At 39.2% G+C, this 19,630-nt stretch overlaps 1 protein-coding gene across 3 annotated transcripts in view; it reads right to left on the reverse strand.

The window, feature by feature from the left end:
• The window catches only part of COBLL1 (cordon-bleu WH2 repeat protein like 1), a 77,962-nt gene extending 58,716 nt beyond the window's left edge, over positions 1–19,246 (reverse strand). For 2 of the 3 annotated variants that reach the window (XM_041473278.1, XM_041473277.1), the window contains exon 1: positions 18,949–19,246. In XM_041473278.1, the coding sequence (XP_041329212.1) occupies positions 18,949–18,992 (44 nt within the window). In that variant the 5' untranslated portion in view covers positions 18,993–19,246. Of the gene's footprint in view, positions 1–5,149; positions 5,210–18,948 lie in introns of those variants that run through there. The other variant, XM_041473279.1, reaches the window with a different exon arrangement.
• Positions 19,247–19,630: the final 384 nt, after the last annotated feature.

Genomic DNA, 19,630 nt, shown 5'->3' on the forward strand with positions numbered 1-19,630 from the left:
CTATCAAGATTTGTCTGTTATTATTTCCTCTGCTTGGAATGGGAGAGCAAGAGCTTCTACTGAATTGTGGGTGTGTAGACACTGAGTAAATGTACTTCCAACACTTCATACAATAACTTCCCAGTTCATCAGCTCAATATCAACTATGATACTGTCTACAAATAACACTGCAAGGTTGTGTGCTGAATGCAACCAATGGAAGAGAACTTCATCAATTCGAAATAAAGTAACTGTTTAAGCAAAAAATAGACAGACTGGATGAAATCTAATATGCTTCCAATAAACTACTCTGTGCCCCTCTATTGACACATATGCCATTATTAACAGACAGCTAAATGAAAGTGGACAAATTTGGGAAGTAGGTACATTGTTCATCAAGGCCATATCCTTAAAAGTATGAACTTGGAGGAAGCTCTGTCTTAGAAGACACATGGAAGTAACCAGCGTGTCTTTGTTTTGAATCATGTTTTCTTCTGCTTTTTAATTTCCTTATTTAAGGCATATTAGTGCTCATAGTTAATTTGTACATATTTTTCACAGCTTTGGAATAATGTTTCTGGACAGCAGAAACTAGCCAATGCACTAAGATTTCCTATTTGGACATTAGCAACTGGAACAGCACTGTGATATGCCATTATAGAATTTTCAGATCTAGATAAGACACAGGCCCACCAAGGGAAAAAAACCCAACAAACAAAGAGCCAAATTTTGACTCATAAAATCAAATACCAAAGAAAGGATTCTACCAATCCTAGTCCTGTCTCACCCAATGTGGAACAAAAAAACCTAAACAAATATAATCCATCTTGATCTTTTCACATCTTGAGTACCTCAGAACTTCAAAGTTATTTATTTATGCAGATGACTAAATACTTCCCTTCATTTTTCAACTATCCTTGAACAGAAGTATTTGTTCAAGAACATAAATGACAGAAAATAAATTGGTTTATAGCTCTTGTCACTGCAATGCAAAACATTTATTTCCAGTTCTTAAAAACTGCAGTACCACACAATTTAATACTCTTCCTAAATCAATATTTAGTCCAAATTTCTGCACAACCCACAAGAATTTAGATAGAAGAAATTTTAAAAAGTCAAAGAAAACCCTACACACAACTATTCCTAGCCAACATTGCAAGGCACATTCTTACATTCCCATGGAAAGTTAACAGGATGAGGAGCATGGCTTCATGCTCCCTTGAGGCCAAGCACAACTGAACTACTGGACAAAGAACAAGTTCTGGTCCCCATCACTTGCACATTCACATAGATCATGGGAACTCATTTTCTCTGGGTCACTTGGCTACACAGCTGTGTGCGGGTCATTTGTTTTTAGAACACAAATATTTTCTTTTAAATGAACAACCAAGTACTACATGATTTAAAAAAAAATCCAGAAGACACAAAAATATCTGTCTGTATGGCATGCTTTACAGCATAAGCTAACCACACATGCAGAGCCCGTTTTGTAATGTTCAGTGAAACCATCTTATGATTCTGCCAAATTAAAAACTTAAAGACAGCTGACCCTTATCATGATAATCCTCCTAGGAGGAGTCCAAAACCTATGATGCAGAAGCCCCATCACACTTTGACAATCCTGTCCCTGTCCCAGTTTCTACCCCAGAGTCATGACCACTTCTTTAACAATTTCAGTAGAACATGAGGAGTGATGGTGGATGGAAAATTGATGCAATCATGTTACTGCCCCTACCATAATACATAAGTGGCTCTGTGTTCAAAGTTCTGGGACAGCCACAAATGACATTTTTTGGACAAAGCTGGTCTAGTATTGAATCAGACACATTGACAGGGAGCAGAAAAATAGGATAAAACTTTGTCACTTAATTTATGTAAAGAGCCTCAAACATGGCACGGCGTGTTGCTAAGAGATAGCAGAATTCACCTGTCAGATTAGGAGTGACAGTAGGTAAAGACAGAGGAAACAGAGTGATTCTCAGGCTGGTCCACCCACCTCTCACCATGTTCTCGATCTAAGGACCAGCCATTGGCTACACAACCTCACTGGGTCCCACTGCTAATCATGATGCAAATCACCACACCACACCTTCTAAATACTCACCAGCAGCCTGGCTGAATCTCTTTGCTAAACAAAAAAAACCCCTAACCTGGCTAAAAAATGGATGTTCTTCAAACACTTCAAACTGGTGCACTATTTCTGTGCCTAAGGTTGCATGGTTTCCCAAGCTCACCACCATTTATATTCTCAACATTCCATTTTCTGCATATTTGCCGATGTGAAACAGGGTTGAATGGGGGATACCTTTGCCATGGTAACATTGCAGGCTGTGTGAAACATTTTTTCAGACTGCAAATATGACCCAACAGCCTTTAAAAATATTCTATGCCATTAGCTTTCTGGTGTCAAAGATGGCTGTGACTGTCAAAAGCAAAGAATAGTAACAATGACAAAAACTTTGGAGAAAATTGCAAGAAAAAAATCTACAGCTAGGCCAAGTTGTCATTTCTCTCTATCCTTCTACAATTATATGACTGCATAACTTTATCACTATTGATGTTAAGTGATGAAGCCAAGTGACTGGGTGAAGGAAATTACAGAAAAATACAATAATTTAGCTTGGAAAAGACCCTTAAAATCATGAAGTCCAATCATAAACTTAAAACTGCCAGGTTCTTATCTTCTCCACTGGAGAGATGAAACTGCCTTTTCAGGTTGTCCACTCCTTTTCATATTATTTTAACCTTTTTTTAAATAATAAAAAGATGAAGTGCAATCTTCCCTTCCATTTTGGCAAAAGTATATACCAGCTTAGTTGCCAAGGCATTCAGTTGCAGGCCTTGGTACCCCACCTCTTTTTATCATTTAAAATCTCATTCTTTTACTGCTAAATTCAAATCTGAAACTCCCACTTAGGGAAGCTCAAGGGATGTAAATCATCTGCTTCCTTTCTTGGCATCCTGTGTCTCCAAACATGACACTGTTATGTTCAAATCAGACTAAATTAGGAAGCCTAGACATTTAAAGTGACATTAAGCACAAAACATTGGGGTCAAGCCTTTCAATTCTTTGATATGACAGCTTTATCTCTCATCAGTCTTGCTTATTTCCAACAGAATTATAATAACATAATACAATTTAAATAAACCAACAAAGGAGAACCCTCACTGTTATTTCACTGAATTTTCTGTATATCATTAAGCTTAAAAGCATGAATGATCTATTATACTTACTATTATTCCAGTATTGCAGTAACTGCAGCAGGAGTCCTTACATCCGCTGAACAAATTAAAAGAGAACTCAGGGTGTATCAGCTGGGACTATGAAATTTTACAGTGCAATGCAACTATTCTATTTACAATCAGTTAGTGAAAACAGCTCAGATCAGTAAGAATTGATTCAGGCCAGGTTAGAGTATCTTCCAGAAAATACTGACATTTTCTGATGACAAAGCCAATGTTTAACAATAGGAACCTGTGATATCCCTGATTCCTGTAGTTTAAAGCCTTAAGTGAAGTATCAGAGGTTCTATGAAAAACATTCTCCTTATGGTTTTTTAAATCTTTTTCTTTATTTTTACTACTATCTTAGCATGTCAAAAGAGAAGTTTGATCAGTGAAAGAACCAATCAGAATTTATCAGCTCCTTGTACTTAATTTGTTTTTGATTTAATTCCCAGGACAGCAGTTATTTTTCTGTTAATTGTAAGGTCAAAGAGGATCCCATGGAAGCAATAGGCAGCAGGAACTAAATAAACAGAAGACCGGATCTTTAATGCAAATGTGTTTCCTGGAGGAAAGGAGTAAATCAGTGCAGATAATGTAGTACAGAAGCAGGAAAAAAATTTAAAAAATTAAAATCACATGTTCTGAAACAATCTGTTCAAAAGTTTTCCCCTGGAACATAAGCAGCTCTTCAAAACCAGTGCCCTGCTGAGGAATTTACGCACTTGCCAAGGTTTAAGTTACTAATCAAAAGCAACGGCTATTTGATTTGCGGATGAAAAGTCGTAGCACTTGCTCAAAGTTAAAATAAACCAAACAAGCAAATAAATCACAATTATTTTAAGGTATAATACAAGTGCAGTGTGAGAGCTGCCTGTGTGAGTGTGTAACTGAGACAAGCAGTCCAGAATACATCCCCCTTCATTACATGTTTTAAGAAAAAGAATACTGGCAGTACAATTAAGAGGCCTTCAGACTACTGAACCAGTTCAAATAATGCTTAATGCTTTTCAAATCCATCAGTTACAAGGTCACACCAGGGTAATTCCACAGCATGTCTCCTGATAACAATGCTTCTGGCCTGTTAAAGAATCACATATTTCTATGAACAGGTAGAACTTCAAGTTTATCTTTAATGACCAGAGAGCATGACTCTTTAGATACCATGTGCATTTCCCAAAACCACTGTTCAAGCCTAAAACATTATCCTTATTTAATAAACCACTGCTACAGACACTAGCACACCTGATAACTGACAAATATGTTTTCAAAAATTAGTTTCTGGCCCCAGAAAAGGCTCCCCTTCACAGAAGTTTTTTATCTCAGCATGTAATATCGTATCCTCCCAAGTACACCCAACATAACTTGATCAGTACTACAGAAACTCCTTGTGTTTCAAAAAAAAGACTTCACATCTTATTAATTTCTACAACTGCTTAGTAAAGAAATTAGACATATTTAAGACTTTGAGACTTCTGCCTCCCCTGTGAAAAAGCAGAAAGAAGTAGATTAGAGGCCTTACTTCTTCAAAAACACATCACTACTTGTTATTAGAATACAGTCAAATTCTAGTTTTACATATAAAGTTATTTTATCAACATTATTAATTTTTTAAAAAAACCTGAAAAGTGGGTACCATAAGGAATCAGGAATTACGAAAAGGAGATACTGATAGATATCGAGAGCCTGAACACAGCTGCCTACCGAGTTCCTGCAATATCATTCCCCCACAGAACTTCAGTGAAATGTAGATAAGTGATGGTACATAATGGAATAGTCATTATGAGTATCAAATTTTATGAAAACTATGCATCTGAAAGATGAATTTATATTTCAGTACAAAGCACAATTGATATTAAAACAATATTAAGTTTCTGCTGTGTCAATATTCTTTCAGGACTGAATTATATCTACTCTCCCTTAGAGTACTGCACACGTGACTCACCATTGCTGCCTTTTCCCTTTCTTTCTGTGTTCCTCTGCTTCCATCAGCAGCATGGTTTCCCATCTGATTCATGCTCAGGATTCTCACTGCAGGGAGGCTAACTCTGCACTTGAGTACAAATGCTAAGAGGATGACAACACTCTACTAATTAGTGTAAACTGTTTATGCCTAAGAAAAACTTACTTATATTTCCTAAATAACAATCTGGGCCATTCTACAGTGCACTACAGATCTACCACAGGTTGGAATAGATGATCTTCAAAGGTTGCTTCCAAGCCAAATAATTCTATTATTTCCCTGAAGACAAAAATTAACTGGTAGAAATCAAAAGCAGAAAAGTATTTTGGCATACCTTCTTCCTGAAGGAAAGGAGGAGGGAAAGTATACGTGCATATAGTGCTTAGAAGCATAAAAACTAATAATTTTAAAAACAAAGGCAACACCATTCTAGCTGGCATTAAGAAGCAGTAGAACAGTACAAACAGAGCAAAGAAGTCCTTTAAAAGAGAGTATGAGAACAAATCAAAAATGGCTTAGGCTATCAAACAAAAATTTAAAGAGGCTACAAGTGAATGCAAAACAAAGCCCAGCAAGGACACTGGCACAGGGAAAAAGCCACCTGGCCATTTCCAGATGCCACGATTAACTGGACACAGCTTGAACCAACAGGGTTTAACAGGCACTGGGGAAATATTTCACATCCTCCTCAGTAAAATCACCTTTGACTTAAATATAGTGAAGGGGTTTTCTACTTGTTCTAAACAATCATAAAGAGGTAAAAATAACCCCATTCTGTTTGTCCTATTGAATAAGGGATTAAAATAACTGGCAAGGCTTTAAGTCATGAGCTTGAGGTGGATTCACCAGGTCACAATTGGGAAAGGAGAACTGCCAGTCCTTGATAAGCACAGCAATTACCATTCTTTTATATACAGAACCACTCAAAGGGAGTACAGCTTCCTTAAACAGCAATAACAGCATATCCTTTAATTTATACAGCAGTCCTGCAGCAATACAACCAACATCCTGTTTTCATCTTAAAGTACAGCTGGGCACTTTGTCTACAGGCTTTATTTATCAGAGTCCCCATAACTGAGTGCCTTGTCATTATAAGAAACAGCACCCTTCAACTTAGCAGCATTTTATCTTCCTGGTTCTTTCCTTATGAAAATTCTTACATGGTATGCACCTGACCTATAGAGCAAATAGAGCTTTACTGCAAACTTCAATACAATGTGACTTAAGTTTATAAATGTTAACTAAATACAGTAACACACTTCTCCCACCCAAAAAGTCATGCAAAAAATGCACCCAAGAAATTTCAGACAAAAAGGGTTTTCTTACCTCATGGATTTCAAAAGAAAGGACAAACATACCTAAGCTGCCAGATCTCCTAAAGCCTGTAAAACACACAAATTCCTGATATCTGAAACCATCTCTGCAAGTTCATCCTGGATTTAGAAGTTATTCCTGAATACAGCAGAAAATCTCTGTAAAATGCCTAAAAGAATGTATGTCTAAAACATTTGATCCAACATAGCATGGATTATTTAATAATTCTGTATCCTGTGTTATCACAACAGTCGGAATCCTGTCAGAAATGCAGTATTTTCCACATTCTTACCCATGACAGTAGCCAGCCAAATAGCATTTTGAATTATTTACATGCTCATACTCCGTAACCATGCAGTAACTGATGAACATGCCATTCACATGTTGTCACACTCTAGAAATAGAAAGACCAAGAGTGTTTAACTCTACCACTTTATTTGTTCAAAAGTTTTAGAAGAAATTGTTGGTTATTGAATACATTAAATCACTAAAAGCTTATAAAATGAGGAAACTTCTGCTAGCTATATCTATAAGACATCCACATTTTTTACCCATTTATCCTCAAGCAAGTGGCAAGCTGCGTATCAGCACAATCTCAGTGAAAACAAAGAGGCAATTACTAGTACCAATATAAGGCAATCTTCTTATTTAAAAGTTAATGGCCCTGATTCAAGAGCCATAGAGAACCTTGGATTGGTCTGGCCAGAAAACAGCCTGTGGTAGGGGCAAATGACAGGCAAAATTACTACCAACACTGTGCAGCAGAAGAAGCCAAAGTGGCAAGAATGCAGATCAGAATATCACTTTGACCAGAGTGCCTACTCCTGTCCTTAGTGGTATGAGATAGGTCAGGACAAGCTGCAGACAGTTCATTTGCTAAAATCTCCAAAATTTGTCATTATTTCCCCACAATTAACTGCAGCATATCAGTGCTTCACTTGTTGTCATAAAACTGAAATTAACATGTGGAAAACCAGAGCAGTCAATTTGAAAAAAAGTTCATGAGCAGCTATCTATGCAGATCATAGAAGCAGAACAAGACATAAATAAGGGAGACTAAAACTCAGCTGCAAATCTGTGAACTTTTCTGAAGTTCACCCTCACCCTGCTGAGTAAAACTAAGTGCCAATAACCTAAAGCCCATAGACCTCCCCCAAGTACACTTTCTCTCTCCCAGTAACTATGGGTTGAGTTTTGAATGCCTCCCAAAAGAGGAAATTCATGAAAAGAACTCTGGCTTCATATCAGAGAAGAGACTGAAATTGTGGTTAATGGCCATCCCACCGTTCTTTTGACACACATAAAATGACAATGATCAGAATTTTAGAAATGTTGATTACATGGATATAAAGTCACTAGCACAATGCTGCTAGCTTAAAGCAGAAAGGCTCTTTGGATGCAGAAATTCAAAGCTGACACTTCAAAAACATCACAAGCTACAATATCCTACAAAAAAACATCACAAGCTACAGACAAAGAAACAAAAGCCTTGTCTAACACTAAAAACAGGAGAAGGAACTACCCCAAACTTCCATGATTTGATTACCAGCAACTTATCACAGGCTTCTTCTGACTGAAGAAGAGAACATGAAGTTGCAACAAACTGAATCTACCAGCTCAACAGCAGCAGCAAACTACTCAGCTGAGAACAAGACACACGAACTTCCTTCTACCTGGAGAGTCCATAAGGGAGGGAGCGAGGTATGCAACTTCTGTCAATTATTCAAAATCCAAACAAAGAAACAAAAAAAAATGGGGGGAAGAGGAAGAAATAATTTCCACATCCAGTGTCAGATCTTTGAATGAATCAGCCTTTCTCACAGACCAAGTGACCAAGCCACTTCTTTCTTCTGTCACTTCAATAGTTAAGTGAAAATATTTCTTAATCAAAGTCACTGGTAAGCACAATGGTACACAATAGTGGTACAGCTACGTCAGTTTGAGAATGTGACTCACATTTTCTGATGGATCTCATTTCATCATCAGAAGCCAAAAGCTTTTTAAGTTGAGGTAAATGACTGTTTACAATTCCAACCAATACTATGCTGCATTTAGCCATGCCCTTTTGTCTTTGATAAAGGATCACATGGTCTTTTACAGACAGATGGGAGATCTTTCGACCATGTTGAGCATTTATTCACATGATACCACAAACTGACTCAAGAAAACAGTCAGTGTATGACAGAGATGCAAAATATGATGTGACAGGATGTGGGAAAGGCCAGTAAGTGTAGATAGAGTTTTCCAGATATCATTAAGCTATTAAAATTATTTTAAAATGAAAGTTAAAACATTATAAAGTACTTCTCAACTTGGAGCTTGTGTTTTCCAAGAGTCCAGAAGGACTCTTTGAATACTTAACCATTTTTCCCTCCTGAGGCTATGTTGTTGGCAAATTAACTGCACTCTTCTCAATGATCTAGGGTAGAATTTTGCAAGAGTGTTCCTACATTACATTGTTAAAGCTCTTCCAAGTGGCCCTGACAAACATTTCTACAAAATAAACAACTCACTGGACACGTCATTTCCTACTGTCCATGTCCACCATGAGCAGGAAGAGGCAGCATCAGCCTGTCAGAGAGTACACAGATTTCATTCAGGAAATGTGAAGCTGCTGTTCTCTGGTGGAGACAGAACGCAGGACAGCTGCCTCTTGTGCAGAGGGGCAGAGTGCTGACCAACACTGCAGCCATACTTCCACAAGAGCACTTAGTCAGGCTACCAAGTCACTTCAAATACTCCATCTATGGGAGTAGCACAGTATAGGATGAAATCTCAGCATTAATGTTATGTGTCATTACTTCCAAACAGTCTCAATTCTAACATAAAATCTTATTCTGGATTAAGTACTGGCAAGCAGTCTTTAAAAAAAAAATATTCCTGTAAACCTGTTAGCTGGCAGGCTTTACATATTATAACTACAAAATCCAGGAAACTTTTGGACAGAAAGAAAAACTAACAACAGGAGCCCATAAGCAGTGTCTTAAACCACCAGAGAGAAGGAAAAAAAAACAAAAAAAAAAAGAACAAATACTTTAAATTGAATATTTGTAAAACTATCATAATATCACATCCCTATTTTTTTTCTAAAATAAATCATTTTATACTTTTAAGGCTTCATTCAACATTTACAATTCATTGCATTTCTCTCCTTTTTTATTAACTTAAGATTTATGGATAAAGATGCATTACAGCAGTGTATTTTGGGAGAAAGACTGGAAAGTTTATAAGAATGTTTGGGCAGCAGAAATATAAGACCAGTCAAAGAAAGATGCTTAGAAATCAGACAGATTCCAACAGTTCAGACAGTGATGTCAGATCCTTATTACTTTTCCAAAATAAGCCTCTTCAGACTCTCTCTTACACCCCTCACTATCGACAACCAGCTCTGAGGAAGTGCTTATAAAATGCTTTGGTTTTCCCTGTCTTCTACATTTTCACCTTGCTTTTCTACAAAAGTGAACAAGCATTGCCAGGCGTACTGAGAATACCTCAACAATACCTAGGACAGGACAGGGCGCATTTTGTGCCCTGCACTGCAAAAGAAGATCAAAACAAATCACAAAAATTATCTAGATTCAAAAATTCTCTGATCCCTGCACATATCACTTGGCAGAAAACCGGAGCCATCTCCCTACTCCAAAAAAAAAAAAACCCAACCAACCATCAGAAAGCAAGAGAGAAGCACAAAGAAGCTGAAGGAGTAAAGACACATCTGACCCAGTTCCATCAGTTCATTTCTGCAACAAATTCCTGATAATATATCATGTAGATATCATATTATATATATATATATATATATATATATCTAATTCTGAGAAAAGACAGCAGGTAACACATGAATAAAATTACTGCTACTGGCCCAACAAAGTCATAGGTAACCTCTGACTTGCTTGAATAAAGAAAAAAAAAAAAAATTCGACTTCATGTCTGTAGCTACCACTGCCAGCCTTGAGACCTCAGCTTCAAGTCCTGCAATGTCCAGGGCATTACTCAACCATAGATAAGTGAGCAGATGAGATCAGCAACTGCAAAGACAGTCAATGACCCACTTTAAAATGCCACATAAAAGGGCCTGGGAAACCCTCCTCTCCTTCAACAATGTAGTGAAAAATATCCTCAATGCCTATATAAGTACAAGGGAATAAGATGCATGGAGCTAGGTAAAACAGAATACATAATTTTTAAACACGAAAGCATATTTCTAGAAAGAAGAATTTATAGTTTCAGAGTGAAGTTGGGGAAAAGGAATTAGACACAGGCAGAATAGGATAGAGGGGGAAAAAAACTAATCAAACAAAAAAAAACATACAGAAAGACCAAGCTGCAAGGCAAGGCTTTTTCTACAGTAGGATGTAAAAGAATGCACAAAGCCAGAATGCTAAAAAAATCCACTCAACTTGCTGGGTTCTTACCCCTTCAGGCAGAAACTAAGTACATCTTTCTCTAGTAGTAGCTGTAGACTTTAAAACTTATTTATGATTGAGCAAAAAGGAACTTCCTCCAAGCAGTGAGTACTTTTAAAGGTGAATGAGGTAAATATAGCTCAAGAAGGGTGCCAAGGATGGAATTAGTGAGGCTGATTTGTAATGTGGGTGGAAAGAGAGAATCAAAATTGCAGGCAAGGGGAAGTAAGAGACCATGAATCAGAGAACAGCAGAGGATACAGAAAAGCTTAGGTCTGGAGACTTCAGAGGGTAGATGGAAAAAGCAATAACTCCTCAGAAATGAAAGTTGGGAAAGTGGGAACGACTTTCAACATAAAATGATACCTGATTTATGAGGAATTAAATATCCCAAATTTTAATGTGTTTTTTTCTTTTAATTTAAAATTTTTAAAATCAAAGCCTGAATTGCTGGCATGGGCTGAATTTCTGATTTTACACAAATGCCTTAAAATTATCAGAAATTCCACCTACTACACTATTGTCATCAACTAACACATATCTTGTTTGTCTTACTAACTAAAGTAAAAAACCCATCCATCCATGCTAATAATTTCCATGGTCTCAAAACCAGAATGGTTACATTTTGAATTCTGCAAAACATTATTTTTTTAATGAGGACAGAATGTTGAAGTCCATAGCTACTAGGAAAGAAAGTACTTCATCTTTGCCTTAAAAAGAGTTACACCCAGCAGACAAGTTGTAAACGTTTTTTCAACTTGGTTACTAATAAATATTTTGGCTCCTCTTTTTTTTTAGATCAGAGACAAAGCATTATTCCTCCCACATAAAAAGAGCTTTCAACACTGCTGTCACAATAACAGTTAAACAATGGCCAGCTCAGTAGATTATCCTGTACCTGCAATATTGTGCCCAGTTATTTTGTCAGTCTAGTTTGACAATACAGAAGGACTGAGCTAGGTTTCGTGAAAGTCAAGAGCAATACAATGATACTTAAACAAACGGCAAAAGACAAAAAAACACAAACCAAACCTGGCACACCGTATTCTTTCCTAATACCCTTCAAATTACTCTGATACCTACATATAAAAAGATTCTGGGCAAAAGTAACACTACTCTACTGATGGTCCCATTTCCTTGAACAGTCTTATTTAACTCAATTCAGCAAAGATCCCAGCACATCAAACAATGGGGGGGGGGGGGGGGGGAGATATGGACAAAAAACCCAAACAAAACAAGCGAACAGTCAAACTGAATGAAACAAAAAAATGTAACTCGTTTTGTGGGAAAAAAATAAAAATAAATAAAAAATAGAAGAAGCAGCTCCTCCAGACAACTTTGTCAAGTGTAAGTCTGTATTATGGACAGAGCTGAAAATGCTTATGCTCTTCCCACTGCACAACATTTAAAAGTCAAACCTTGTGTACAGAAAAGCTTCAGTCTTTGGAAGAAAACCCATCTGAAGGCCTGAAATTAAAGTAAGATAAAATATCAAAAGGGAAAACTAATTATCAACAGAAAACCAAGGCCCATAAAAACAAAAAAGAACATTGTTAAATCAATGCATCAATAACTCAGGAATATTAGATTGAAAATTGATTTGATTTTAAAGAAAAATAAACATATTTCTAATGCTCTTCTTTTGAGATAGGATGGTGTTTTCCTTGTTGGAGGTCTTTTGTCTCTTTCTGTTGGAGGAAAATTCAAGCTCACAACATTTGTTTAAAACAGAGCAACAGTTTGCATTGTTTGGGAAGGAGAGGTTTGTTTGTCTATTATTAAATAATAATATAAAATCAACAATATCATAAATAACAATAATAAATAATAAATAAGATTCCAAACCAAACTCTATTTCTAGAAGACAAATGAAAATCAAATAAGCAGGCAGAAAGTATTTTTAAAACACAGCTAAGAAAGCTTCCAAACTGTACTATTTCTTCAATGAGAACCTCAGTAGAGCTAAAGCTTGCAGCAAAACCAATGCCTTCTCACAGAAGAATGCTTAAACCCAGCTAAAAATATTCACATGCTCTATTTTCTTTAACTGAAAATAGTAATCTCACAACCATACACATGCAGCAGATCTGACATTAATACAAGTTCCCAAGGGAGATATTTCATAGACAGATTAGGGACTCATCCTTTAACCACCTATGGCACTCTGATAATTTACAAAAACTAAACAAATGTACATGCCCCTTCTGAACTGGATAACCTCCTAGCAAACAAAAACAAATCCAGAAACTCTGAATTCTGCAAGAATTCCCATGGTATTCCATTTCAGCATAAAAAAAAAAATTTCTTAAGACATTAAAAAAATGCAGTTATATCAATCAGTCTATCTCATGAAGATTTTAAGTCAGAACACATCTACTGGAACTCCAGTTACTAAGTGTTTAAATTCACTTCATAAAGAGCTGCATTTTTAATTGTGGTATCTTACCTCAGGAGAGAATTCAGGTGAAGCATCAAGTTTTTAATTGGTTGCTACAGCCCAGAACAGCAGGGTGGTTTTCCCCCTTGAGCCCTCCATTGTTGCAAGCTGCACAGTCAGTTTCCTCTTCATTGTGCTAATGCTGGGCACAGCCACAGAACTCTACAGGAACCTAGGAGCCAACATCTCAACTTCTTGTCATCCTCTAATGCCCTGACGTCAGCTCTTTTAGAGCTGTACACAGTGATACTCGCAGTGAAGAGCAACCTCCTCAAACTGCAGACAGCTCTGTGAACTCAAGTTAGAGTAGCAGGGCAGCTTCTGGGCAAGGGAGAGCCAGGTGAGACGAGAAGAAAGTGCACAATCAGATCCGGTTTAACTTGCAAGCAGCTATAAAGGAGAACACCTGGCATTCCTTGTATCCACTACATTAACACAGCAACTCATTACACTGACTTGTTAATTTCTAGGAAAAAAAAGAATAAATATTTAGTTGAGCATGCTAACCTTGTTACAGCTCAAACGGCTGGCTGGATAACCTGGCATCTGCTGTTCCCCAGCACGCACAAAACTACAACAGTGGCAGCCCAGAACAGCAGTCAGGCTAGAAAATCCAGCATGCTCAGAAATTTTTTTCCAAGTTACAGCTGAGATAGTCAGAAATGGTACTACACTTTATGAAGGGAGACCTATTTATGTGTTGCCAGATTACAGGAGAAACAACTTGTTTGTGACTTTAAAATATTCCTACTCAATTATTTTGACTGTCAGATGACAGAAGTCCTGTAAAGAGGAAACTTTCAGTTTCCTCTGGAATCTAAGGTCTTGGTCCCCTACAATGGACTCTTTTCTTCTTCCATCCAACATACATGGGCTTACTCAAAACAAATAGGGATCTTCAGGTTTAGGAAAACACTGTGATCCCATTTAAAGTAGATGAAAAAAAAAAAAATCCAGTAACTACAGAAAGAAAAGAACCATAAGGTAACACCAAAACCCACCTTCCAGTCTCAAGCACTTTTTCCCCTCAAATGCTTTTGATATCTCACTATCTAGCTCTCACTTTTCTTTTTCACAGGATACCAATACACTTGGACAAAGCTTGGAAATAACTCTGCTAATCTCTATTTGTGTATTACCCTCCTACACATTTTTTCTCCCTAGTATCCGCATTCCACCCCCTAATGTTTTCTTGATCTCATTCCCACAGCAACACACTCCAACAGGGAACATTACCAGTAACTATTCCATATGCACCCAGCTATGACTTCAGACTTGACTAAGTTTGAGTAAACAGCTTTTAAATACAACATTCAGTTAATGGCATCAGTGTCATTCCACTATTTGAGGTTGCCTTGCTTAAGGCAGATACATTGAGAAGAACAACGTAAACACCTCAAGAAGTGTTATGTGTACATTTGGAACTCAGCTGGCAAACTGGGCCCTGGAATGATGAGCATTCAAGTGGCTCCTGATGGGCATCCACCTACAAAGGAGCTAACTCCCTGCTTCAAACATCCAGCAAGCTCCAGTCACAAATTCTCAAAATTCTTTCCATTTTGTTATTGCTCATTTACTTGTTCCTCATCAGGGTCATGGAGGTGAGAAAAACATGTAAGTATTATCTTGAAGTCCCAGGTGTAAGAAATGAAGCACATCTAAAATAGACCCATTAGATAGACCCACATCTAAGACAGACCCACTTAGTAGCACGAGTACAAAAGGTCTTGTACTTAATGATAAACACATGTATACAATATACAGAGCAATGGAAACAGATAATTCATTGCAAGAGAAAAATGTAGTTTCACTCTTACGTAAATTTCACCAAACTGAGCAAATTCAGACACGTACCCAAGTCCCCACACCCACTCTGGGGCTGTGGCTCGGGCATAGAATGCTTGGTTTGAAGCTATTGCTACACTTGCTGTCCTTCCCACACTCCCCAACAGGAAGGACTTTCATTTGTACTTGAACAAACCTGTGGCTATGTTGTGAGCTGACTCAAACGAGCACTTGAAAGAGAAGGAAGAGAGCTTAAATCAGTATTCCAAGCTTGACACCAGACATTTGCCAAAACTGTGCCACAGCTGACATCTCCATAATGTGATTGAAATGATTTGATGAAAACTCAGTTACATGCAAGAGAAAAGGTACATTTCTTGGGTTTTCTGAAAACACCCCTTACTACCCGAGATAGCCCTGGAAATCATGTGAAAAAGACATTTCTCCTGTTCTCCTTAAATTTTTTAACTACATTCACTACACCAAGCAACAGTGAATGGGAACCTGAAGACGCAGAGGAAAAGTGGTTTGGGACTAAGCAAATCAAAGCTGTTCAGCCCCGCCCCTTTCCCCACACAGCCCGCTCTATCTTCAGGCCCTGGAGAGCAGCTCCATCTCCTAAGCCTGTTTTTGTTTGACACACAATGAGAACGATAAAAACAAAGGGGGTTTGTTGGATAAAGCAGGTCAGAAGCTGCAATTTTGTATGCAAGCATATAGCTTTTAATACGACTTACAGGAACAAATGAAATAACATAAAATTCTTAGAAGCAATACAATTGAATTAAAGGTGGATCTCAACATGAAGGCTAGTATTTCAAAGGATATGAATACTACATTTACTAAAATTCACATTTGCTCCAATATTCTAATGACTTATTAAGCCATAATACAGTTCCTCATGGAAAAATTCTGTGTCAACTACTGACATCTACTTGTAATGTAAAAAAAAGTATTTACGCCAGGTTACAGGATTGCTGTCCAGCAACAGTAGGAAAATTGTGTTCAGAAGGTAGGATACCAACTACAGCCACTCCTTTTTTTATTTATAAGTATTAAATCACACATTTTCCTATAATTTCATAAAGCACATTCAGCTCTGTGATGAACAGGAGCAGACTTTGTCAACTGGCCTGGCGGGAGCTCTATGCTGCGAGTGCTGCTCAGACTCAGGGTACGATAGATGAGCTATAAAACTCCCTAACTGTCCAGCCAAGTTTCCCCTGCCAGGAGAAACGATGTGTCATGGCCAGCCAGTTACTGGGCACACCTCCTATTCATCATATTCCAAAATACTCCAGCCAGTTGCTGGGCACAGTCTCTATTCACCATATTATAAACCAAGAAAAAGAAAATCCATCAGAGGCCATTTTTTAAAAAATCTTTTCTTATTTACATTGAATATACAGAGAGAATAATATGGGCATGTTTCTCATCAAATTCAGACAAATATTTTTATCCACAACCAGTTTTAATAAACATTTTTTCAATAGGAAAGCATAATCCTGCATGAAAAAAAAAAAAAAGTATGACAGGATCCTTTCCCACAGCTTGTCCCCATAGATCTGATAACAAAATTCTGTATTAAAGAGCCACCAGTGATCAAGTTATATATAGGAGTTCCAAGCTCTAACATCAGTGCTTGAAAATTTACAAAACACTACCTTCTTAGCAGTTAGCATAAACTTTCTCAGCTGTTAAGAGTTACCAACAATTACTCGACAGAACTTCAAACAGTGATTTAAGAATACATTGGCTAGTAAACAGTTTTCAGGTGTGGATTAACAACACTTTCAACCTGGCTAAACAAGTAAAGAAGAGATGCAATGCAGTATATTACATCATTTGGTAATACATTTAAAGAAAAATGCTATTTCAACTGAAATTCTTCCCAGATTGCACAAATTTTCCTATCATCACAGAGAAGGAACAGTAGCTGTGTACTATTCAAAAATGTTTCTGTGTACTATTTTCAGTAAAACTGGGAGTTGACTTCTTTTCTGGTATATCCACATTTTTTTCCTCAAATCCAGCATTTCATGAGCAAATGAGATCATCTTAGGGTAACAGTTAAGACTGTCAATAAAGAACTTTTGTAGTACGAAAGGCATGGCAATTTGATTTTCTAAGTACTAAATTATATGTGAACAGCTGATAAAAGGCCTGAAAATCTCTCTGCAGGACTAATGCAATGAGCACTACTGTTAGCTACGTTCATCTCAAAACCGAGAGGTGGATGCTGGCAGATGCGTGAAGTCACATAAAGGGAACTTAGACGTCAAGCAGCAGCCAAAATTCACTATGTCAAACAGCTTTATGGCAGGCAACAGGCCTAGAGGAACTGTCAGAAGAGCCAATTTTTAATTTGTTTTAATTGTGTCTTTTTGCTTGTTTTTAGGTTCCTGCTCACAAGTAAAACTGAAAACTTTCAAGACATACTGTTTTTGCCACTCCCTAACCTGGAAAAGAAACCTATTATCCTACACTCAGTCCTTCCAACTATGCTTAAGTACTTAGAGTCTTCAAAATGCAGTAATTATCTATATTATAATTATACCTTCTACACTGATTAACAATATAAAGTCAATTTCTCAACAGCTACATATAAATGTGCAATGGTGACAAGGCCTTAAGTGAATAAATACAGCTTATGAGTCTTCCATATTCACTACAGCCATGACTTCAAACTGATTCGATTACTGCGGCAAATACTACAGTAAATTGCAGTCTTCTGCACCTGTTTATCCTGTAGCTGCTCGGTCAGCAATCCAAGTAATCCATTTTTGCAAACAGTATGGAAGTTTCATAAAAATGGTCATGTTAAAAGATACACCCACGATGTATTTTGTCTATTCTATTGACAGATAACTTCAGCAGTCTTACCAGTGTTTTGATTCACTCCAGTTCCTAGTGAAGTCACTGAGTAAACTAATTTTCTTCAAATGTACCTGACTAGTTAAGGAAAAATCCTCCTCCTGATCTATAACTGGGGTAGTTTTACTTAGGAATTCAAAAATATTTTCTTTAACGTTAGATTTTGTAGTTCAAGCAAAATAAAAACAGAGGGGCCTAACACGTAAAAAGAAACAAGCTAGCCCTTTTACTACTCCAAACAGATGCTGCTTGTTTATTTTCTTTTCCCCAGCACCGGCAGTTCCCAGAGCACCGAGGAGGGCGCAGCCCTCCCAAACCGCCGCCACTCTCACCCAGAGAGCTGAAGCTGACTCCGCACACCTAAGGATGCTCCGACCGGCAAGTGCTGACCTGCAGTCATTTGCCAGAGGCGCCGAGCACCCGGCAGGTCCCGCGCCGGCAGCGCTGCAGTCCGGCCGAGGCACCGGGACGGCAACGCCGGCGGGCGGGTCGCGGCTCGTCCCTGCGGGAACTGCCCGCGGCGCGGGGCTGGCGCTGCAGCCGCGGCTCGGTCGGGCACGGCCAGGGAGGGCGGCGCGGCCCGACGGGCCGGTCCCGCCGCCGCTGCCGGGAGAAGCGGCCGAGGTGCCGTCGAGGCAGCCGTTTAACGGCCGCGCCGCTCCATCTGCCCGCGGTCCCGCCCGGGGCTTCCGCCTCCCCCCGCCGCAGGAGCCCCGGGAAGGGGCGCAGGGAGCACGCCCGCCCCCGGCGCTGGGGAGCCGCCTCTCGCCGCTGGCTGCGTCCCAAGCAACGCACCTCACAGCCGGACGCGCACAGCCCCGGCCTCCCCGACCCGAGCTGCCCCCTCGCTCTCACCTCACCTCACCCAGCCCCGCGCACGGCCCGGCACGGCCCCGGCTCCCGCCGGCTGTTCCTTCGGAGCCGGGGGCGGCCGCACTCCCGCCCGCGCCGTGAGCTGTGCTTACCCGGAGGGTGGCGGGGCGGCCGCCGGCCGAGCGCGGCCGTCCATACCGGCGGCCAAGGGAGCGCAGGGCGGGCGCAAGCCGGGGACCCGCCCGCACAGCCGCGGCTCCCCGCCTCACCTGCTCGGGGCGGGCTGAGGTAGGCGGCCCCGCGCCGCAGCCCCCGGCACCGCCTCGCCCCCGAGCCCGGGCATTTCCCGCTGTTTACGGCGCGGACACTCGGCGCCTGCCCGAGGCGGCGGCCGCGGTCACGGCCTGCGCCAGGCTCCTGCAGATCGTGGAACCACACCTTGGGCGTAGGAGAAAAAAAAAAAAAAAAAACACAGAGGCAAAGAAGGGAAAAAAAAAAAAAAGGCAAAAAAAAAAAAAATTTCTGTGCAGTAACTGAGCAGATCGGGCACTAACGCGCTGCGTACCTGTGTCAGCACAGAGCGCCGTTCCTGCTGTGCTGTGGGACCAGATGGCATTGGCCAGTACATGCAACTCTTTATACAGGTAATATTTTGCCCAGTGTTTAACAAAAGTTGAAAAATAGCCAGCGTCAAAGCATTTATACCTTCCTTTTTTTCTCCGTAGGAAAAAAAAAAAAAAAAAAAAAAAAAAAAAAAAAAAAAAAAAAAAAAAAGAACGTTGCATTCAAGTATTAGAGTCCTTTTTCTGACTAGTTCTAAGATTATATATCTGG

The sequence above is a fragment of the Pyrgilauda ruficollis genome, unplaced genomic scaffold, assembly GCF_017590135.1.
Source record: "Pyrgilauda ruficollis isolate IOZ18807 unplaced genomic scaffold, ASM1759013v1 scaffold3, whole genome shotgun sequence".
Classification (NCBI taxonomy): Eukaryota; Metazoa; Chordata; class Aves; order Passeriformes; family Passeridae; genus Pyrgilauda; species Pyrgilauda ruficollis.